Below are 22,663 nucleotides of genomic sequence, written 5' to 3'. Positions count from 1 at the left end.
CAGAGGGACGCGACCCCTCCTCAGAAATTGAGGGGGAGCGACCCCCCCCAAAAATCAGAGCCCGCCAAAATTCCTGAGGGGACACGGAGCCCCCCCCTCAAAAAACAGTGCTGACACCACCGGAGGGACACGACCCCCCTCAAATCCAGCCCTGACACCTCAGGGACCCCTCCCAAATTCCGAGCCTGTCAAAACCCCCTGAGGGTGTCAGGGGGATGCGAGCCCCCCTCAGAAATTGAGGGAGCGACCCCCCCCAAAAATCAAAGCCTGCCAAAATTCCTGAGGGGACACGGATCCCCCCCCCCCTTAAAAAATACCGCTGACACCCCCGGGGGGACACGACCCCCCTCAAATCCAGCCCTGACACCCTCAGGGACCCCTCCCCAAAATTCCAAGCCCGCCAAAAACCCCCTGAGGGTGTCTGGGGTCCGCGCCCCCCCCCTCAGAACATGAGGGGACACGAACCCCCAAAATCAGAGCCCGCCAAAATTCCTGAGGGGACACGGAGCCCCCCCCCCCTTAAAAAACAGCGCTGACACCCCCGGGGGGACACGACCCCCCCTCAAATCCAGCCCTGACACCCTCAGGGACCCCTCCCCAAATTCCGAGCCCGTCAAAACCCCTGAGGGTGTCAGGGGGATGCGAGCCCCCCCTCAGAAAAGACCCCTCAAGACCCCCCAAAATCCAGACCTGAGGGGAGAAACACGCCCCCTCCCCCAAAATAACCAGACCCCCCTCAAATCAGCCCTGAGATCCTCAGGGACCCCTCCCAAATTCGAGCCCGCCAAAACCCCCTGAGGGTGTCAGGGGGACGCGCACCCCTCTCAGAACAGCACCCCAAAAAAACACAGCTGGGGAGACACAACCCCCCGCAAAAAGAGGAGACCCCCCTCAAATCCGGCCCTGACACCCTCAGGGACCCCTCCCCAATTCCGAGCCCGCCAAAACCCCCTGAGGGTGTCAGGGGGGCGCGCCCCCCCTCAGAAGAGCCCCCGCCGCCCCTCCCTCAGCCGGGACGCCCCCAACCCATCCCGGGGGGGTCACCGCGCCCCCCCCCCCGCCCCTCCCGGTGCTCGGACACCCCGTGAGGCCGCGCCTCCCTCCCGCCCCGCTCTCTCAGGCCCGGCCCGCGCGGCGCTCGCTCTCACCGGCGGGGCCGCGGCGGGCTCGGGAGGCCCCCCCGGGGCTGGGGGGGGGCGGCGCGGCGGTGCCGGTGCCGGTGCGGGGGGGTCCGGGGGGTCCGGGCGCGGCGGCGGCGGCGGCTCCTGAGGAGGCCCCGGGCCCCCCCCCCCGCCCCCGCCACTTCCGGCCCCGCGCCGCGCGCCGAGAGCATCGAGCGGCCGGCAGGGCAAGGGGAGAGCGCCGAGAGAGTCGATGGGGCACGGAGGGCGGGGGGGGGGGTGAAGAGCGCGGAGAGAATCGAGCGGGGAGTGCCGAGCGAGTCGATGGGGCGGGGGTTGATAACGGGGATTGATATCGGGGTTGATAACAGGGATTGAATAACGGGAGTGAGAACGGGGAGTGAGAATGGGGATTTATAATGGGATCGATATCTGGGATTGATAACGGGGAGTGATATTGGGGATTTATAATGGGGATTGATAGCGGGATCAAGAATGGGAGTGAGAGCAGGGATTGATAACGAGGATTGATAAGGGGATCGATAACGGGGATTAGGGGGTTATTTAGGGTCAGGGCCCTGTAGGGTCAGGGGGTTATTTGGGGTCAGGAGGTTCCTGTGGGGTCACAGGGCCCTATAGGACCAAGGGATCCCATAGGATCAGGGGTCCCATAGGGTCAGGAGGGTTTTTAGGGTCAGGGGCTTACACAGGGTCACAGGGCCTGTAGGGTCAGGGCATTATTAGGATCAAAGGGTCCCATAGGGTCAAGGGGTCCCATGGGGTCACAGGGCCCTATAGGATCAGGGATCTCATAGGGTCAGGGGATCCCAATAGGATCAGGGGCTTCCATCATGCTATGGGGTCCATGGGGTCCCAGTGTCCTATAGGGTCAGGGGTCCCAGGGGTTATTTAGGGTCAAGGGTCCATTGGTCCCTATAGGGTCAGGGGTCCCATTGGTCCCTGTAGGGTCAGGGGTCTCAGGGGTTCCTATATGGTCAGGGGGTTATTTAGGGTCAGGGGGTCCCAATAGGATCAGGGGGTTCCATCATACCATGGGGTCCTATGGGGGTCCCAGTGTCCTATAGGATCAGGGGTCCCACAGGGTCACGGGGTCAGAGTCCTATAGGGTCAGGGGTTATTTAGGGTCAGGGGTCCCATAGGTCCCTATAGGGTCTGGGGTCCCATTGGTCCCTATAGGGTCAGGGGGTCCCTATAGGGTCAGGGGTCCCATAGGTCCCTATAGGTCAGGGGGTCCCTATAGGATCAGGGGTCCTACGGGGTCACAGGGTCCTATAGGGTCAGGGGTCCCATAGGTTCCTATAGGATCAGGGATACCAGGGGTTCCTGTAGAGTCAGGGGGTCCCTATAGGGTCTGGGTCCCAGTGTCTCATAGGGTCAGGGGTCCCATTGGTCCCTATAGGGTCAGGGGGTCCCACGGGGTCACAGGGTCCTATAGGGTCAGGGGTTATTTAGGGTCAGGGGTCCCAAGGGTCCCTATAGGGTCTGGGGTCCCATAGGTCCCTATAGGGTCAGGGGTCCCATTGGTCCCTATAGGGTCAGGGGTCCCATAGGTCCCTATAGGGTCTGGGGTCCCATTGGTCCCTATAGGGTCAGGGGGTCCCAGAACCGCCCCCACCCCCCATCCCCCCCCCGCCCTCACTGCCCCAGGAAGGCACCGAACCCATAAAAGTTCCCAAATCTTTATGGCAGGAGGCACTTTCACACATCGGGGTGTAAAAACCGGGGCCATAAATCCCCGAGGCCATAAAACCTGAGGCCATAAAGTGTGGGGGCCATAAAACCCTGCTGACCTTCGAGCTGTGGGGCTGCAGGAGCCCGCAGGATCCTTCGGGCCGCAGAAATCTTTGGGGTCACCAGAACCCTTTGGGGTTCATTAAAATCCTCTGGAGTCCATAAAATCTTTTGGAGTCCATAAAATCTTTTAGGGAGCCATAAAATCCTTTGAGGGGCCATAAAACCTTTTGGGGTCTGTGGATTCTTTGGGGTCTATAAAATCCTTTTGGGGTCATAAAGTCCTTTTGGGGTCTGTGGAACCTTTTGGGGTCAATAGAAGCTGGGGGTCTGCAGGACATTTGGGGTCTGCAGGACATTTTGGGTCTATAGAACCCATTGGGGTCTGTAAGGGCACTTTGGGGCCATGGAATCCTTAGGGTCTGTAGGACCTTTTGGGGTTTGCAGGGCACTTTGGGGTCTGCAGGACATTTTGGGGTCTGTAGGACATTTTGGGGCCATGGAACCCATGGGGGTCTGCAGGACATTTTGGGGTCTGCAGGACTCTTTGGGGTCCATAGGACACTTTGGGGTCTGCAGGATCTTTTGGGGTCTCTAGCACATTTTAGGGTCTCTAGGACACTTTGGGGCCATGGAACCCATTGGGGTCTGCAGGACTCTTTGGGTCTCTAGCACATTTTAGGGTCTCTAGGACACTTTGGGGCCATGGAACCCATTGGGGTCTGCAGGACTCTTTGGGGTCTCTAGCACATTTTAGGGTCTCTAGGACACTTTGGGCCATGGAACCCATTGGGGTCTGCAGGACTCTTTGGGGTCTCTAGCACATTTTAGGGTCTCTAGGACACTTTGGGGTCTGTAGGACATTTTAAGGTCTCTAGGATATTTTAGGGTCTGTAGGACATTTTGGGGTCTGTAGGACTCTTGGGGGTCTCTAGGACATTTTAGGGTCTCTAGGACATTTTGGGGTCTCTAGGACATTTTGGGGTCTGTAGGACACTTTGGGGTCTGCAGGACTCTTTGAAGCCATGGAACCCTTTAGGTTCCACACATCCCATTGATCTCCAGGGATCCCTGATGTCCCCAGGGTCCCTCAGCAGGTGACGGTGACACTGAGCCAGTGCCAGGCCTTGCTGAGGACCCTGTGCAGGTCCCGGATGTCCCCGATGTCCCCGATGTCCCTCGGCAGGTGACGGTGACACTGAGCCAGTGCCAGGCCTTGCTCAGGTTCCAGATGGGCCCCACGGTGTCGGGTTGGACATTGTACCTCTGATGTCCCAATGTCCCTGCTGTGTCCCCGATGTCCCCAATGTCCCCCACACCCCAATGTCCCCAAGGCCCTGATGATGTCCCTCACTTGGTGACAGGTGAGGGACCCAGTGCCAGGCGTTGCTCAGGACCCCGCGCAGGTTCCAGATGTCCCCAACGTCCCGATGTCCTGCTGTACCTGACGTCCCCGATGTCCCCAATGCCCCGATGTCCAGGTGACAGCGTCCCTCACATTGGTGACGGTGACGCTGACCCCGTGCCAGGCCTTGCTCAGGTTCAGATGGGCCCCACAGTGTCCGGTTGGATGTCGTACCTCTGATGTCCCCAATGTCCCCGATGTCCCCAATACCCCGATGTCCCCAATGTCCCCGATGTCCCTGCTGTGTCCCCGATGTCCCCAATACCCCCGATGTCCCCAATACCCCAATGTCCCCAACACCCCAATGTCCCCAACACCCCAATGTCCCCAATGTCCCCAATACCCCAATGTCCCCGATGTCCCCAATACCCCAATGTCCCCAATACCCCAATGTCCCCAACACCCCAATGTCCCAACACCCCAATGTCCCCAATACCCCAATGTCCCCAATGTCCCTGCTGTGTCCCGATGTCCCCAATACCCCAATGTCCCCAACACCCCAATGTCCTTCACTTGGTGACGGTGACACTGAGCCGGTGCCAGGCGTTGCTGAGCAGGTTCCAGATGGGCCCCACGGTGTCGGTTGGATGTTGTAGCTCTGACGTCCCTGGTGTCTGTCCCCAGTGTCCCAATGTCCCTGCTGTGTCCCCAATGTCCCCAAAGCCCCAATACCCCAATGTCCTGGTGTCCCTCACTTGGTGACGGTGACGTGGTGCCAGGCGTTGCTCAGGACCCCTCTGAGGTTCCAGATGGGCCCCACGGTGTCGGGTTGGATGTCGTACCTCTGATGTCCCCAACGTCCCTGCTGTGTCCCCGATGTCCCCAATGTCCTGGTGTCCTCACTTGGTGATGGTGACACTGAGCCGGTGCCAGGCGTTGCTGAGGACCCCTCTCAGGTTCCAGATGGGCCCCACGGTGTCGGTTGGACATTGTGTGTCCCTGGTGTCCCCAGTGTCCCCAATGTCCCTGCTATGTCCCCAATGTCCCCAATGTCCCAGTGTCCCCAATACCCCAAAGCCTCAATACCCTGATGTCCCAAGGATGTCCCTCACTTGGTGACGGTGACACTGACCCGGTGCCAGGCGTTGCTCAGGACCCCGCGCAGGTTCCAGATGGGCCCCACGGTGTCGGGTTGTACCTCTGATGTCCCCAATGTCCCCAAAGCCCCAAAGCCTCAATACCCTGATGTCCCCAAGGATGTCCCTCACTTGGTGACGGTGACACTGACCCGTGCCAGGCGTTGCTCAGGACCCCGCGCAGGTTCCAGATGGGCCCCACGGTGTCCGGGTTGCACCTCTGATGTCCCCAATGTCCCCAAAGCCCAAAGCCTCAATACCCTGATGTCCCCAAGGATGTCCCTCACTTGGTGACGGTGACGGGGACGCGGTGCCAGGCGTTGCTCAGGACCCCTCTCAGGTTCCAGATGGGCCCCACGGTGTCGGGCTGGACGTTGTAGCTGCGGTCCACGGCCTTGCAGACGATCTCCAGCCGCGCCCCCGCGGGCACCGGCGCCCGCAGCTCCCACAGCGCCCAGGCCCAGCCCCGGCCCCGCTCCGGCCGCGGGCCCAGCTCGGCCTCGCGCCACGTCCGGCCCCCGTCCAGCGACACGTCCACCTGTGAGACAGAGATAATTACCGTGCAGATGGCTAATTAGTGTTAATTAGCGTTAGTTAATTGGCGTTGAGGCCGCATCTGGCCGCTGTCCAGCGACACCTCTCCCTTTCCCCCGTTTTTTCCACCCCGTCCCGTTCCCTCATCCTATCCCCCACCCCACTCCCTCCATTTCTCCCCATCCCCGTTTCCCGTCCTGCCCCATTCCTACCCCATTTCTCATCCCCATTTTCCCCCAATCTCCTTTGCCCCATCCCACTCTCCCATCCCCATTGTTCCCATCCATCCTCCTTTTCCTATCCATTTTTCCCACCCCATTCCCCATCCCATTCCCATTTGCCCACCCTATTCCCGTTCCCTTTCCCCCCACCCCATTTTTCCCCCCACCACCATTCCCCCATTCCCCATTTCCATTCCCATCCCCATTCCCCATCCTTGCCCCATTTTCCTCACCCCATTTCCCCCATCCCCGTTCCCCTCTCCCCCATCCCCATTCTCCCACCCCATTTCCCCATTCTCGTTCCCATTTTCCCCACCCCCATTTCCCCCCATCCCCGTTCCCCTTTCTCCCATCCCCATTCTCCACCCCACCCCATTTCCCCCTCTCCCCTTTCCCCCCACCCCATTCCCCCACTCCCCATTTCATTCCCATCCCCATTTCCCATCCTTGCCCCATTCCCCTCTCCCCTTTCCCTCCACCCCATTTCCCCCCCGCCCTCCCGTTCCTTCCCTTTGCCCCACCCCATTTTTCCCCTCCCTTTCCCCACTCACCCTGACCACCTCCCTTCCTCCTCCGCTCCACGCGTATCCCTTCACCGTCAGCTCCCCGGCGGCACGGCCGCTCCGGGCCGGGGCTCGGTGATCGCCGACTGCACCGGCAGCTCCTGGATGGCGGGCGCGGCCCGGAAATCCACGGAATCCATCCACGGACGGACAGAAGCCCTTGTAGTCGTTCTGCTGCCAGTGGCTCGGGCTCTCCTCGGGCGACACCGCCACGCTCCGCAGCCACTTCACGCTCCGCGCCCCGACCACGCCGGGCACCACCACGCGCACCGGGAAGCCGTGATCCCGGGGCAGCTCCCGCCCGTTCATCTCGTACGCCAGCAGCACCTCGGCGTCGGCGCTCAGCGCCCGTTTTAAACGGGATGGACGCTCCGTACGGCGTCCCCGAAGCGTCCGCGTCCAGCCCTTTCGAAGCACACGTGCCACTCGCCGTTCTCGGCGCCGTCGCGGACACCGGCGGCCAGCAGCACGTCCCGGAGCCGCGCCCCGCCCCAGCGCGCCGTGCTGATGGCACCGATATCCCCAGCCAGGCCTTTGACCGGGCGGACCCGGCTCATCTCGGACCTCCGGTTACCGGCGCACTGCAGCGTGGCCGTCACCTCGTGCTTCGGGAAGCGCCGCCGCAGCTCCGACAGCGACAGCGACAACGCGCGGACCGCCGGGCCCCTCCACGCGCAGCCGGTAGGACGCCGGTTCCACGGCGGGCACCGGGAGGTGGTTGCGGGTGAAGAAGAGCTCGTTGGGCGTCAGGAAGCTCTGCGTGAGCAGCTCCGGGGGCGGCTCGGCGTTGAAAGGCTTCGAGCTGTTCACCCGCAGCGCGGGGTGGCGCGGGGGGTCCCCGGCGAACGGGTCCGCGCTGTCCGCCGGCGGCGGCGCCGCCTCCTCGGGGCTCAGCTCGCCCACTTTGTAGTCGCGGAGCAGCTCCAGGACGTGGGGCTGGCTGTGCACGGCGTAGAGAGCCCAGAAAGGCTCCAGGGCCCCCCCGGCCGCCAGCAGGATCTTGTCCGGTCCCCCCGGGTGCAGCTCCACGAATTCGGTAACGTCGAACACGTCGGTGCCGTAGGTGACCCACACGCGATCCGCCGGGGTGCGGTGCTGCGCCACCTCCGCCCGCGTGTAACGGGGGAACGGCGGGGCGGGGGCGGCCTGGGCGGCCTGGGCGGTCTGCGGGCACCGGAGGGTCAGCGGGACCCAGCCGTGATCCCGGTGTCACCCCGGTCCTCTATCTCCCTGTCCCGGTGTCACCCGCGCCCGGGATCCCGGTGTCACCCTGTCCTGGATCCCGGTGCCACCCCTGCCCCCGTATCCCGCTGTTCTGGTGTAACCCTGCCCGGTGTCCCGGTGTCACCCCTGTCCCGGTGTCACCCCTGTCCCGGTGTCACCCTTGTCCGGGATCCCGGTGTCCCGGTGTCACCCCCCGCTCCTGTCCCGGTGTCACCCCTGCCCGGGATCACTCTGTCCCGGTTTCACCCTTGTCCCGGTGTCACCCCTCCCCACGATCTCCTGGTGCTGGTGTCACCCCTGTCCTGGTGTCACCTCTGCCCCGAGATCCCGCTGTGCTGGTGTCACCCTGTCCCGATCCCTCAGTCCCGGTGTCACCCTGTGTCCCGGTGTCACCCTGTCCCCGGATACCCTGTCCCGGTGTCACACCTGCTCAGGATCTTCCTGTCCGGGATCCCGATGTCCCGGTGTCACCCCGCTTCTGTCCCGGTGTCACCCCTGCCCGGGATCCCCCTGTCCCGGTATCAGCCCCGCTTCAGGATCTCTCTTCCTGGTGTCACCCCTGTCCCGGTGTCACCCCCTTTGCCGGGATCCCGCTGTCCCGGGATGCCCCCGTCCCGGTGTTCAACTCCTCTTCAGGATCCTCCTGTCCCGGTGTCACCTCCACCCCCGTGTCACCCTGTCCCGGTGTCACCTCCACCCCCGTGTCACCCTGTCCCGGTGTCATCCTGTCCTGGATTCCTCTATCCCGGTGTCACCCCCTGCCCCCGGATCCCGCTGTCCCCGTGTCACCCCTGCCCCGGATCTTCCTGTGCCGGTGTCACCCCTGTCCGGTGTCACCCCGCCCCGGGATCACGGTGTCCCGGTGTCACCTCCGCCCCGGTGTCACCCCTGTCCGGATTCCTCTGCCCCCGTGTCACCCCTGCCCCGGATCCTCTGTCCCGGTGTCACCCCTGTCCCGGTGTCACCTCCGCTCCAGGATCTCCCTGTCCGGTGTCACCCCCCCGCCCCCGGGATCCTTCCCCGGTGCCACCCCGTCCCAGGATGTCCCTTTCCTGGTGTCACCCTGTCCCGGATTCCTCTGTCCGGTGTCACCCTGCCTCGGGATGCCCCGCTCCTGGTGCCACCCCGGTTCTGGGTTCCCGCTGTCCCGGTGTCACCCCGGTCCCGGTGTCACCCCCTGCTCGGGATCCTTTCCCGGTGCCACCTTTTCCCCTGGTGCCACCACCCCCGTTCTGGGTTCCGCTGTCCCGGTGCCACCCCCTTCCCCCGGGATCCACCCCCGGTGCCACCCCCCCTCCGTTCCCGCTGTCCCGGTGTCACCTCTCCCCGGGATCCGCCCCTCCGGTGCCGCCTCCCGCCGGGATCCAACCCCACCCCGGTGTCCCCGGCACGGGGACGGACCCCGAGCTGCGCCGCCCCTCCCGGTGCCACCGCCCCCGGTGTCGCTCACCCTCCGCCGCCGCTCTCCGTAGGCCACAACGACGCCGAGCCCGAGCAGCGCCGCCAGCACCGGTGCCGCTCCTCGGTGTCCCCCGGGTTCCCTTCCCGGTGTCCCCCCGGTGTCGCTTCCCGGTGTCCCTCCGGGGCCGCGCTACCGGCGGGCCAACCGGGAGCAGCCGCGGGGCAGCCGCATCAGCGGCAGGAGCCTGCGGGGACAGCGGGGTCACAGCGGCCCCGGGACACCGGGGGGACACCGGGGGGATACCGGGGGGACACCGGGAGCCCCCGTTCCTACCTGCGGCCGGCCATGGCCCGGAGCAGCAGCATCGCGGCGGCGGCGGCGGGACGGAGAGCGCGGCTGGGGCGGGCACCGGACACCGGGTACCGGGAAACGGCTCCGGTGGCGCTGCCGGGGAAAGCGAAAATCAGCGGCTCTGCTGCGACACAACCGCGCTCGGTTTCCGCTGCGCTTCTGCCCTTCCGTGACCCCAGCACCGTTCCCAGCCCGGTGCCCGGTGTGTCCCCACCCAGTCGGTGCCGGTTGGTCCCGGTGTTTCCAGCTCCATCCCGGTCCCCGTTGTCCCCAGCCCGCTCGGTCCGGTTGTCCCCTCCCCAACCCTGTCCCGATCCCGGTCCCGTTTTTCCTGCTCCAGCGCCATCCCGGTCCGGTTGTCCCCTCCCCAACCCCATCCTGGTCCCGTTGTCCCTGCCCGGTTGTTCCGGTTTTTTCCCAGTTCCATCCGGTCCCCGTTGTCCCTCCCCCAGCTCCATCCGGTTCCGATTTTCACTTTCCCCGCCGCCATCCCGGTCCCGGTTCTCCCCTCCCCAGCCGCTATCCCGGCTCCGGTTCTCCCCTCCCCAGCCCATCCCGGTCCCGGTTGTCCCCGCCGTAGGCCGAGGCCACCCCGGTTGTCCCCAAACCGCCTCCCGGTCACCGTTGTTTTCTCGCAGCCCCAACGGGTTCCCGCTTTTCCCTCCCTCAGCCCCACCCCGATCCGGTTTTCCCGCCCTGTTCCCATCCCGGTTTTCCCTCTCCCGGTTGTTCCCGCTCCCGGTTGTCCCCGCCGCGCACCTGCGTAACGGTTCCAGGTCCCGCGATGTCGCCGTGGGCGCGGCCCCTTTAAGAGGGGGGCGATGGCGTGGCCTCGAGGAGAGCGCGACTTGCCTGGCCACGCCCCCCTGTTTACTTTAACGGGGGCCCAGTGGGCGTGGCCTCGCTCAGGGTGGGCCCCACCACCGCCGGTTTAAAACGGCAACACACGCCAACCACCGGGGGTCTTCAAGCGGCCCCGCGGATTTAAAGGGGCAGCGCAGCCCGAAATTCCCGCTGGAATTTGGGGGAAAAAAAAACGGGAAAAAAGGAAAAAACCGGGAAAAAAAATAGGAGCCAGCAGGCAGCTGTGAACTCTGATAAGCGTTATCAGGGTAGGGCTGCGAGCTAGCAGCGGCTGCTGGCACCGGGTGGCGCCGGTGTTGTCGCCTGTCCCCTCCCTTGGCACACAAAAAGTTGGGAATTTTTCGCTTTTTTTGGGATTTTTCCTGGTTTTTTTTTTTTTGTCCTTGTTGTTTTTTTTTTTTACTTTACATTAAATACACGGTAAATCAAGCGCCCCGAGGGTGTGGCCACCACGATTGTTATTTCACGGCGAGGGAGGAGCTTCCAAAGCGAGGAGAAAAAAACACGGAAACGACCGAGGAGAGAAGAAAATCCGAGGGGAAAAGGCGGAAAAAGAGAGAAAAAACGGGAAAAAAAAGGAGAAAAAAAAAAAAAAGGAAATAAAATAAAACAAAAGGTGGCAGGAGCTGCGGTGTCACCGTTGTGGGGTCACCACTTTGGGGACAGCGATGTCACCAAGTGCAGAGGCTTTGAGCACTGGGAATGTCCCCAAGGTGGCCCGGGAATGTCCCCAAGGTGGCCCCGGGAATGTCCCCAAAGTGGCCTTGGGAATGTCCCCAAAGTGGCCTCAGGTGGCCCTGGGAATGTCCCCAAGGTGGCCCCGGGATGTCCCCAAAGTGGCCTCAAGGTGGCCTGGCAGTGTCCCCAAGGTGGCCCCGGGAATGTCCCCAGTGTCCCAAGGTGGCCCTGAGGTGGCCCGGGAATGTCCCCTAAGTGTCCCCAAGGTGGCCCCAGGAATGGCCCTCAGGTGTCCCAAGGTGGCCCTGAGAATGTCCCCAAAATGGCCTCAAGGTGGCCCCAGGAATGTCCCAAAGTGTCCCAGGAATGTCCCCAAGGTGGCCCTGAGGTGGCCCTGGAATGTCCCCAAGTGGTCCCCAAGGTGGACCCGGGAATGTCCCCAAGGTGGCCCTGAGGTGGCCCTGGGAGTGTCCCAAGGTGGCCTTGGGAGTGTCCCCAAGATGAACCTGGGAGTGTCCCAAAAGTGTCCCTGGGAATGGCCCTGAGGTGTCCCCAAGGTGGCCTTGGGAGTTGTCCCTGGGAGTGTCCCAAGGTGTCCCAAGATGGCCCTGGGAGTGTCCCTGGGAGTGTCCCCAAGGTGTCCCCAGGGGTGGGGACAGGGCAAGGACCCAGCGGGCTCTGTCACCACCCTGGGGACACCAATGTCACCAAGTCCAGAGGCTCTGGAACAGTAGGAATGTCCCCAGAATGTCCCCAAGGTGGCTCTGGGAATGTCCCCAAGGTGGCTCTGGGAATGTCCCCAAGGTGCCCTGGGAATGTCCCCAAGGTGTGCCCAGAATGTCCCCAAGGTGGCCCCAGAATGTCCCCAAGGTGTCCCCAGAATGTCCCCAAGGTGGCCCTGGAAATGTCCCCAAGGTGGCTCTGGGAATGTCCCCAAGGTGTCCCCAGAATGTCCCCAAGGTGGGCCCAGGAATGTCCCCAAGGTGGCTCTGGGAATGTCCCCAAGGTGTCCCCAGAATGTCCCCAAGGTGTCCCCAGGGGCTTCATCCGGGACCGGCTCCCTCCACCCCACAGCTGCCACCCCCCGTGCCCGAGGGGACAATTCTGGGTGTCCCAAGTCGGGGTGTCCCCAAATTCTCAGGTGCCACCACTTTGGGCTGTCCCAAATTTTGGGGTGTCCCCACTGGGGTGGCAGCACCCCAGGTGTCCCCTGGACAGGGTTGGGGACACCGAGGGCGCAGAAGGGACAAGGACAAAGGGACAAAGGGCAGGGGGTGGCCCTGCTGTCCCCTCACTGTCCCCTCGCTGTCCCCTCGCTGTCCCCTCACTGCCAACCCTGGGGACACGGGGACAGAGCCAGGGCACGTCTGAGCGTGAAGGGCAAAGAGGGACAGGGACAAACTGGGGACACTGGGAGGGGACTGGGGACACCCGAGGGGTGGCCCTGGCTGGGAACACCTGGGGACATCGAGGCCACCACAGAGGGGACATTGGGGCCACCACGGCTGGGGACACCTGGGACATCGAGGCCACCACTGGGACTGCTGAGGGGACATCGGGGCCACCACAGAGGGGACATTGAGGGGACACTGAGGGGACATTGGGGCCACCACAGAGGGACATTGAGGGGACATCGGGGCCGCCACAGAGGGACATTGAGGGGACACTGAGGGGACATCGGGGCCACCACAGAGGGGACATTGAGGGGACATTGGGGCCACCACAGAGGGGACATTGAGGGGACACTGAGGGGACATCGGGGCCACCACAGAGGGGACATTGAGGGGACATTGGGGCCACCACAGAGGGACATTGAGGGGACACTGAGGGGACATCGGGGCCACCACAGAGGGGACATTGGGGCCACCAGAGAGTGGACATTGAGGGGACACTGAGGGGACATTGGGCCACCACAGAGGGGACATTGAGGGGACATTGAGGGGACATTGAGGCCACCATGGCTGGGAACACCTGGGGACATTGTGGCCACCACTGAGGGGACATCAAGGCCACCACTGGGACGAGCTGGGGGATGTCACCTGGGGGACATTGAGGCCACCACCAGGATCATTGAGGGGACATTGGGGCCACCATGGCTGGGACATCAAGGCCACCACTGGCACCACCTGGGGACGTCACCTGGAGGGCCACCATGGCTGGGACGCGTGGGGGACATCATGGCCACCACTGGACCACTGAGGGGACATTGTGGTCATCACTGGGATCATTGAGGGGACATCGAGGCCACCATTGGGACCACCTGGGGGACGTCACCTGGGGGGTGACCATGGCTGAGGACACTGAGGGGACACCCCTGTGGAGTGACCATGGCCAGGATCATTCAGGGGACATCCCTGGGAGGTGACCATGGCTGAGGACACTGAGGGGACACCCCTGTGGAGTGACCATGGCCAGGGTGACCATGGGGACATCCCAACAAAGCCACCCCAGCTCCCACAGCAGTGTCCCCTCAGTGTCCCCTCAGTGTCCCCAAGCACTTGGGCTCTCACACGGTGCCACCACAGCTCCTGTCCCACCAAAACCCCCCAGAGACCCCCAGGGGGCTCCTGGGACCCCCAAATCCCAGGGTCAAGGTGGATCTAGGAGGGATCTGGAGGAATCTGGGGGGGATCCAGGAGGATCTGGGGGTGTCCACGAGGGATCCACAGGGGGCTCTGGGACCCCCAGATCCTGGGATCCAGGAGGACCTGGGGGGGATCCAGGAGGGATCCATGGGAGCAACCAAAACCCCCCAGAGACCCCTGGGGACCTCCTGGGACCACCCAAATCCCGGGGTCAAGGTGGATCTAGGAGGGATCTGGAGGAATCTGGGGGTGTCCAGGGGGGATCTGGGGGTGTCCAAGCGTCCGAGGCCCCGCGGGGTCCCGAGAGTCCAGTCCTGGACACGGTGCCACCAGAGAGGGATCTGAGGAGATCTGAGGGATCCAGGAGGGGCTGGTGGAGCCAGGAGGGACCTGGTGAATCCAAGAGGGATCTGGTGGAGCCTGGAGGGATCTGGAGGATCCTGACGGAGTCTGGAGGATCCAGGTGGGATCTGAAGGATCCGTGTGAAATCTGGAAGGTCCAGGTGGGATCTGGAGGATCCAGGAGGGATCTGGGGGGTCTGGTGGAGTCTGGAAGGTCCAGGAGGGATCTGGAGGATCCTGGTGGAGTCTGGAGGATCTGTGTGAGATCTGGAGGATCCAGGAGAAGTGTGGAGGATCCAGGTGGGATCTGGAGGATCCTGGTGGAGTCTGGAGCATCTGTGTGACTTCTGGGGGACCCAGGAGGGATCTGAAGGACCTGTGTGACATCTGGAAGGTCCAGGTGGGATCTGGAAGGTCCAGGAGGGATCTGGTGGAGCCAGGAAGGATCTGGAGGATCCTGGTGGGATCTGGAGGATCCAGGAGAGATGTGGAGGATCCAGGAAGGATCTGGAGGATCCGGGTGAAATCTGGAAGGTCCAGGTAGATCCAAGTGGGGCCTGGTGGAGCCAGGAGGGATCTGGTGGAGCTGGGCAGGATCTGGAGGATCCAGGAGGGATCTGGAGGACCCTGGTGGAGCCTGGAAGGTCCAGGTGGGATCTGGAGGAGCCAGGAGGGATCTGGAGGACCCTGGTGGAGCCTGGAAGGTCCAGGTGGGGTCTGGAGGACCCAGGAAGGTTCTGGAGGAGCCAGGAGGGATCTGGCGCCGAGGTGGAGCTTTGGAAGATTCAAAAAGTGCTGGGAGAGAGCTCAGGGAGAGTCCCGAGGTGGAGCTGGGATCTGGTGGGATCCAGGCTGAGGTCTGGGCTGGATCCCTCAGCTGCTCCAGCACTGGCTGTGGCCCTGGGAGCTGGAGCTGGGCTCAGTCCTGGGGGATCCTGGCTGGGTTTGGGCTCAGTCTTGGCTGGATCCCAGCTGGACCTGGGCTGGATCCCAGCTGGACCTGGGCTGGATCCCAGCTGGATCTGGGCTGGATCCCAGCAGATCCCTCAGTTCCTCCAGCACTGCCCACAGCCCCTGCTGGGGGGCTCTGGGCTCAGTCCTGGTGGGTCCTGGCTGGATCAGATTCAGTCTTGGCTGGGTTTGGGCTGGATCCCAGCTCTGATCCCATGGATCCCTCAGTTGCTGCAGCACTGCCCACGGCCCTGCTGGATCTGGGGTCAATCCTGGTGGATCTGCGTTCAATCCTGGTGGATCCTGGCTGGGTTTGGGCTGGATTTGGGCTCAATCTTGGCTGTGATCCCAGCTGGATCTGGGCTGGATCCCAGCAGATCCCTCAGTTCCTCCAGCACTGCCCATGGCCCTGCTGGGGGGCTCTGGGCTCAGTCCTGGTGGGTCCTGGTTGTGATCCTGGGTCGATCCCAGTGGATCCTGGCTGGATTTGACCTGGATCCCAGTGGATCCCTCAGTTGCTGCAGCACTGCCCGCGGCCCTGCGGGCTCTGGGTTCAATCCTGCTGGATCCTGGCTGGGTCTGGGTTCAATCCTGGTGGATCTGGGTTCAATCCCAGCTCAGATCCCAGCTCAGATCCCAGTGGATCCTCAGTTGCTGCAGCACTGCCCGCGGCCCTGCGGGCTCTGGGTTCAATCCTGGTGGATCTGGGTTCAATCCCAGCTCAGATCCCAGTGGATCCCAGCTCAGATCCCAGTGGATCCTGTGGATCCCTCAGTCTGCAGCACTGCCCGCGGCCCTGCGGGCTCTGGTTCAATCCTGGTGGATCCTGGCTGGGTTTGGGCTGGATCCCAGCTCAGATCCAGCTCAGATCCCAGTGGATCCCGTGGATCCCTCAGTTGCTGCAGCACTGCCCGCGGCCCTGCGGGCTCTGCTCGCTCAGGTCCACGCCCCGGCCCCGGCCCCCGGCCCCGCTCGTGCTCTGCGGCTCCGTCTTTGGCAGCTTCTTGGCTGCAACGGGAAACTCATGGTCATTCGGGGTGCTTTGGGGTCATTTGGGGTGGTTTGGGGTCATTTGGGGTGCTTTGGGGTAATTTGGGATCATTTGGGGTGCTTTGGAGTTATTCTGGGTGGTTTGGGATCATTTGGGATGGTTAGGGGTTGTTTGGGATGGTTTGGGATGGTTTGGGGTTATTTGGATGGTTTGGGGGTTATTTAGGATGGTTTTGGGATAATTTGGGATGGTTTGGGGTTATTTAGGATGGTTTGGGATCATTTGGGGTGGTTTGGGATGGTTTGTGATCATTTGGGTTATTGAAGGTGATTTGGGATGCTTTGGGGTGATTTAGGATCGTTTAGGATGGATTGGGATCATTTGGGGTGGTTTGGGGTTATTTGGGGCTATTTAAGGGGATTTGGGATGGTTTGGGGTGATTTGGGGTTATTTGGGATGGTCCAGGATGGTTTGGGGTTATTTAAGGTGATTTGGGGTGGTTTGGGATGGTCTGGGGATCATTTGGGGTTATTTTAGGAGATTTGGAATCATTTCAGATCCTTTGGATGGTTTTGGGTTATTTGGGATGGTTTGGGATCATTTGGGATGGTTTGGGATCATTTGGGATGGTTTGGGATGGTTTGAGATGATTCTGAATCATTTGGTTTGGAAATGGGGCAAGCTCAGAACCTCAAAGCCCCTCAGGACCCCCCAAAAACCCCTCAGGACCCCCCAAAAATCTCACAAAACATCATTGAAACAGCCCCCACAAACCCATCAGAACCCCCAAAAACCCCCACAAAACTCCTCTGAAACAGCCCAAAACCCCTCAGAACCCCCAAAAACCCCACAAACCCCTCAGGACCCCCCAAACACCCCCCCAAAACTCCTCTGAAACAGCCCAAAACCCCTCAGGACCCCCCAAAAATCCCTCAGAACCCCCCAAAACCCCCACAAAATATCATTGAAACAGCCCCAAAAACTCCTCAGGACCCCCAAAAACCCCAAAACCCCCACAAAACATCATTGAAACAGCCCTAAAACCCTCAGGACCCCCAAAACCCCCTCAGGACCCCCCAAAAGCCCCAGACCCACCGATGGCCAGGAAGAGGTCGTTGACATTCATGGCTGTCTTGGCCGAGGTCTCCATGAAGAGCAGGCTGTTGTCATCAGCGTAGGCCTGGGCTTCCTGCAGGGGAAAAAACTCATCAAAAACCCCAAAATTCCCCCAAAAAAACCTCCAAGAATTGCTCAGAACAGTCACAGAAAAATCCCCAAAAACACCCTCAAAAAATTCCCCAAAAATTCCCCCAAAACCCCACAAACTCCCAAGAAAAACCCTAAAAATTCTTAGACAAAACTCCACGCGTTTCCAAAAAAACTCCTCCAGAAATTCCAAAATTTTTCAAGAATTTCCAAAATTCCCCAAACCTCCCATGCCTCGTATTCCGCCATCCAAAAATTCCTCCTGAAAAAATCCCAAATCCCCCAAAAATTCCAAAAAAATCCCAAAAAATCTCCTCAAATCCCCAAAATTCCCCAAATAAATCCTGAAATGCCCCCTAAATCCACCCAAAAATTTCCAAATTCCCCAAACCCCCCATACCTTGTACTGCACCATCAAAAAATTCCCCCCAAAAAATATATCTAGATCTCCCAATAGTTCCAAACTTGCCCCCCCAAAAAAAAACCCCAAAATTCAAAAAATATTCCCCAAAAAATCCCCAAAATCCCTCAAAAATCCCCCCAAAAATCCCCCCAAAAGTTCCCCAAATCCTCAAAAATCCCCCCAAAATTCCCAAAAAATCCCCAAACTCCCTCAAAAATCCCCCCAAAAAGTTCCCAAAATCCCTCAAAAATCCCTCAGAAATCCCCCAAAATTTCCCAAAATCCTCAAAAATCCCCCAAAATTCCCCAAAAAATCCCCAAACTCCCTCAAAAATCCCCCTAAAATGTCCCAAAAATCCCAAAAAGTTCCCAAAATCCCTCAAAAATCCCCCCAAAATTTCCAAAATCCCTCAAAAATCCCCCAAAATTCCCCAAAAAATCTCCAAAATCCCTCAAAAATCCCCCAAAATTCCACAAAATCCCTCAAAATCCCCAAAAAAATCCCCAAATCCCTCAAAAATCCCCCCAAAATGTCCCAAAAATTCCAAAAAGTTCCCAAAATCCTCAAAATCCCCCCAAATGTCCCAAAAATCCAAAAATTTCCCAAAATCCCCCAAATCCCCCCGTACCTTCGTACTCCACCATCCTCTTGCTGGCCAGGTCAGCCTTGTTCCCAGCCAGGGCGATGACGATGCTGGGCTGGCCTGGCGCTGCAGCTCCTTCACCCAGCCCCGGGCACGGGCAAAGGTTTCCTGGGGGATTGGGGCTGAGACCCCTCCCCAAATACACTGAGACCCCTCCCCAAATATCCACTGAGACCCCTCCCAAATATCCCCCGAGACCCCTCCTCAAATACCCTGAGACCCCTCCTCAAATCCCCTGAGATCCCCAGACCCCCTGCAGCTCCTTCACCCAGCCCCGGGCACGGGCAAAGGTTTCCTGGGGGGGGATTGGGGCTGAGACCCCTCCTCAATATCCCCTGAGACCCCTCCCCAAATATCCCCCGAGACCCCTCCTCAAATACACTGAGACCCCTCCTCAAAACCCTGAGAATTCCAGACCCCCCTTGCAGCTCCTTCACCCAGCCCGGGCACGGGCAAAGGTTTCCTGGCGGGGACTGGGGCTGAGACCCCTCCTCAAATATACTGAGACCCCTGAGACCCCTCCCCAAATATCCCCTGAGACCCCTCCTCAAATACCCTGAGACCCCAGACCCCTGTGCAGCTCCTTCACCCAGGCCTGGGCTCGGGCAAACGTTTCCTGAGGGGGGAAATTGGGGCCTGAGACCCCTCCTCAAATACACTGAGACCCCTCCTCAAATACCCTGAGACCTCTCCCCAAATATCCCCGAGACCCCTCCCCAAATATCCCCCGAGACCCCTCCTCAAATATCCCTGAGACTCCTTCTCAAATTCCCTGAGATCCCTCCTCAAATATCCCTGAGACCCCTCCCCAAATATCCCCTGAGATCCCTGAGACCCTCCCCAAATATCCCCTGAGATCCCTGAGACCCCTCCCCAAATACACTGAGACCCCTCCTCAAATATCCCCTGAGACTCCTTCTCAAATTCCCTGAGATCCTCCTCAAATATCCCCTGAGACCCCTCCTCAAATACCCTGAGATCCCTCCCCAAATATCCCCTGAGATCCCTGAGACCCCTCCCCAAATACACTGAGACCCCTCCCCAAATATCCCCTGAGACCCCCAGGCCCCCCCTGCAGCTCTTCACCCAGCCCCGGGCACGGGCAAACGTCTCCTGAGGGGGATTGGGGCTGAGACCCCTCCTCAAATACACTGAGACCCCTCCCCAAATATCCCGAGACCCCTCCCCAAATGTCTCCTGAGACCCCTCCTCAAATCCCTGAGATCCCTGAGACCCCTCCTCAAATATCCCCTGAGACCCCTCCTCAAAACCCTGAGAATTCCAGACCTCCCTACAGCTCCTCCACCCAGCCCCGGGCTCGGGCAAACGTCTCCTGAAAGGGGAAATTGGGGCTGAGACCCCTCCCCAAATACACTGAGACCCCTCCCCAAATATCCTCTGAGATCCCTGAGACCCCTCCTCAAATCCCCTGAGATCCCCAGACCCCCCTGCAGCTCCTTCACCCAGCCCTGGGTGTGCGCAAACATATCCTGGGAGGGGAGATTGGGGCCTGAGACCCCTCCCAAATATCCTGAAACTCCTGAGACCCCTCCTCAAATATCCCCTGAGACCCCTCCTCAAATATCCCCTGAGACTCCTCCTCAAAAACCCTGAGAATTCCAGACCCCTCTGCAGCTCCTTCACCCAGGCACAGGCAAACGTTTCCTGAGGGGGGAAATTGGGGCCTGAGACCCCCCCCCCAAATATCCACTGAGATCCCTGAGACCCCTCCTCAAATACCCTGAGATCCACCCAGGACCCCCTCAAATCCCCCCAGGACCCCCCTGAGACCCCCAAATCCCCCCAGACCTGGTTGGTGATGTTGTAGACCACGATGGCAGCCTGGGCTCCCTGGTAGTACCCCCTGAGACCACCCCTAAAACCCTTCAGGACCCTCAAATCCCCCCAAAACCCCTCAGGACCCCCTCAAATCGCCCCAAATCCTCTCAGGGCCCCCCCAGATCCCCTCAGGAGCCCCCTGAGACCCCCAAATCCCCCCCAGACCTGGTTGGTGATGCCATAAACCACCATGGCCGCCTGGACCCTTGGCAGTGCCCCTGAAACCCCCCAAAACCTCCTCAAATCCCCCCCAAAACCCCTCAGGACCCCCTCAAATCGCCCAAATCCCCTCAGGACCCCCCCAAAACCCCTCAGGACCCCCTCAAATCGCCCAAATCCCCTCAGGGCCCCCCCAAAGCCCCTCAGGACCCCCCAGACCTGGTTGGTGATGTCGTAGACCACGATGGCAGCCTGGGCCCCCCGGTAGTACATGGGGGCCAGGCTGTGGTAGCGCTCCTGCCCCGCCGTGTCCCAGATCTCAAACTTCACCGTGGTGTCGTCCAGACAGACGGACTGCGTCAGGAACGCCGCTGGGGACAGGGACAGGGCCACCAGAGTGTCACCAACCCATCCACAGAGCCACCACAGGGTCACCAACCCAGCCAGGGACACCTCAGAGTGTCACCATCCCACCCACAGAGACAGCACTGAACCCCAAACCCAGCCAGACAGACAGACTGCATCAGGAACGCCGCTGGGGACGGGGACAGGGTCACCACAGCGTCACCAGTGTCACCAACACGGCCAGGACACCTCAGAGTGTCACCATCCCAGCCACAGAGCCATCACTGTGTCACCAACCCACCCTCAGAGCCACCATTGCACCCCAAGCCCAGCCAGACAGACGGACTGCGTCAGGAACGCCGCTGGGGACAGGGGACAGTGTCACTAGAGCGTCACCAGTGTCACCACAGAGTCACCAACCCACCCAGAGAGCCATCACTGTGTCCCCAAACCCACCCAGGGACAGCTCAGGGCATCCCAAACCCTCCCAAAAAGCTCTCCCTGCACCCCAAGTCCCACCCAGGACAGCCCCAGACCCCTGTGGGATCCCCAAATCCCTGTGAGGTCACCCCAAATCCCTGTGGGATCCCCCAAATCCCTGTGAGATCACCCAAATCCCTGTGAGGTCACCCCAAATCCCTGTGGGATCCCCCAAATCCCTGTGGGATCCCCCAAATCCCTTTTGGGATCCCCAATCCCAGCTCACCGCCGATGGTGCTCTCCTGGTACTCGTGGAGCTGGCCCTTGACAAAGCCCTTCCTGCACCCCAAATCCCACCTGGCATCACCCCAAATCCCACCCAGAACAGCCCCAGACCCCTGTGGGGTCACCCAAATCCCTTTTGGGATCCCCAGACCCTTTTGGGATCTCCAATCCCGGCTCACCACCGATGGTGCTCTCCTGGTACTCGTGGAACTGGCCCTTGACAAAGCTCATCCTGCACCCCAAATCCCACCTGGATCACCCCAAATCCCACCCAGGACAGCCCCAGACCCCTGTAGGATCCCCCAAATCCCTGTGAGATCACCCCAAATCCCTGTAGGATCCCCAAATCCCTTTTGGGATCCCCAATCCCAGCTCACCACCAATGGTGCTCTCCTGGTACTCGTGGAACTGGCCCTTGACGAAGCCCTTCCTGCACCCCAAATCCCACCTGGCATCACCCCAAATCCCTGTGGGATCACCCCAAATCCTACCCCAGACCCCTGTGGATCCCCCAAATCCTTTTGGGATCCCCAATCCCGGCTCACCGCCGATGGTGCTCTCCTGGTACTCGTGGAACTGGCCCTTGACGAAGCGCAGCACCAGGCTGGACTTGCCCACGGCCGACTCTCCCAGCAGCACCAGTTTGAACTGGCAGATCTTACTGGGCTGCGAGTGCCCGTTGGGCCGCTGGGCCCCACGCGCGGCCATGGCCGGCCTGGGCGCTGGCACCGCGCTCCTGGGACAGACGGACAGGGTGGCACGGGGTCAGCGTGGGGGACAACCCAACTGGGATGGGGTCAGCATGGGGGACAACCCAACTGGGATGGGGTCAACTCTACTGGGGTCAACCCAACTGGGATAACCCAACTGGGATGGGATCAACCCAACTGGGATGGGGTCAGCATGGGGGACAACCCAACTGCGATGGGGTCACACCAACTGGGATGGGATCAACTCAGCTGGGATGGGGTCAGCATGGGGGACAACCCAACTGGATGGGATCAACCCAACTGGGATAACCCAACTGGGATGGGGTCAGCACACGGGGACAAGCTGGGTGTGATGGCACCGTGGTCCTGGGACAGACGGACAGGGTGGCACGGGGTCAGAATGGGGGACAACCCAACTGGGATAGGGTCAACTCAACTGGGATGGGATAACCCAACTGGGATGGGGTCAGAACACTGGGATGGGGTCACTGGGATGGGGTCACCCCAACTGGGATGGGGTCAGAACACTGGGACGGGCTGGGCACAATGGCACCGCATCTGGGGGCAGACGGACAGGGTAGCACTGGGGTCAG

General features: G+C 61.1%; 3 protein-coding genes and 1 long non-coding RNA gene across 4 annotated transcripts; all 4 read right to left on the bottom strand.

The window, feature by feature from the left end:
• Window positions 1-2,906: 2,906 nt before the first annotated feature.
• LOC134431195 (uncharacterized) lies at window positions 2,907-4,524 on the bottom strand. The gene is made up of 2 exons (XR_010030951.1): window positions 4,453-4,524; window positions 2,907-4,137 (listed from the first exon to the last, which is right to left on the bottom strand). It is a non-coding gene; the product is annotated as an uncharacterized LOC134431195 (long non-coding RNA).
• Window positions 4,525-5,277: 753 nt separating this feature from the next.
• On the bottom strand, window positions 5,278-10,203 carry LOC134431266 (sulfite oxidase-like). The gene is given in 11 exon segments (XM_063179248.1): window positions 5,278-5,451; window positions 5,607-5,892; window positions 6,661-6,716; window positions 6,719-6,810; window positions 6,812-7,026; window positions 7,028-7,078; window positions 7,080-7,326; window positions 7,328-7,836; window positions 9,347-9,437; window positions 9,492-9,542; window positions 9,632-10,203. Coding segments are annotated over 10 exon segments (2,139 nt in total). The 3' UTR covers window positions 5,278-5,451; window positions 5,607-5,637.
• A 3,708-nt stretch (window positions 10,204-13,911) lies between these two features.
• Window positions 13,912-15,474, bottom strand: LOC134431265 (uncharacterized). The gene is made up of 3 exons (XM_063179247.1): window positions 15,468-15,474; window positions 14,689-15,036; window positions 13,912-14,658 (listed from the first exon to the last, which is right to left on the bottom strand). The coding sequence occupies exons 1-3, from the start codon at window positions 15,472-15,474 to the stop codon at window positions 13,988-13,990; spliced, it is 1,026 nt and encodes a 341-aa protein (XP_063035317.1). The 3' UTR covers window positions 13,912-13,987.
• Window positions 15,475-15,934: 460 nt separating this feature from the next.
• Window positions 15,935-22,068, bottom strand: LOC134431274 (ras-related protein Rab-5B-like). Its single transcript, XM_063179254.1, is given in 6 exon segments — window positions 15,935-16,077; window positions 17,156-17,245; window positions 18,298-18,363; window positions 18,366-18,420; window positions 20,530-20,681; window positions 21,906-22,068. Coding segments are annotated over 6 exon segments (642 nt in total). The 3' UTR covers window positions 15,935-15,961.
• Window positions 22,069-22,663: the final 595 nt, after the last annotated feature.

Source organism: Melospiza melodia, chromosome 31 (assembly GCF_035770615.1).
Source record: "Melospiza melodia melodia isolate bMelMel2 chromosome 31, bMelMel2.pri, whole genome shotgun sequence".
Lineage (NCBI taxonomy): Eukaryota > Metazoa > Chordata > Aves > Passeriformes > Passerellidae > Melospiza > Melospiza melodia.
Note: the sequence above shows the minus strand (reverse complement) of the source record. Positions and strands in the feature narration are given on the sequence as shown.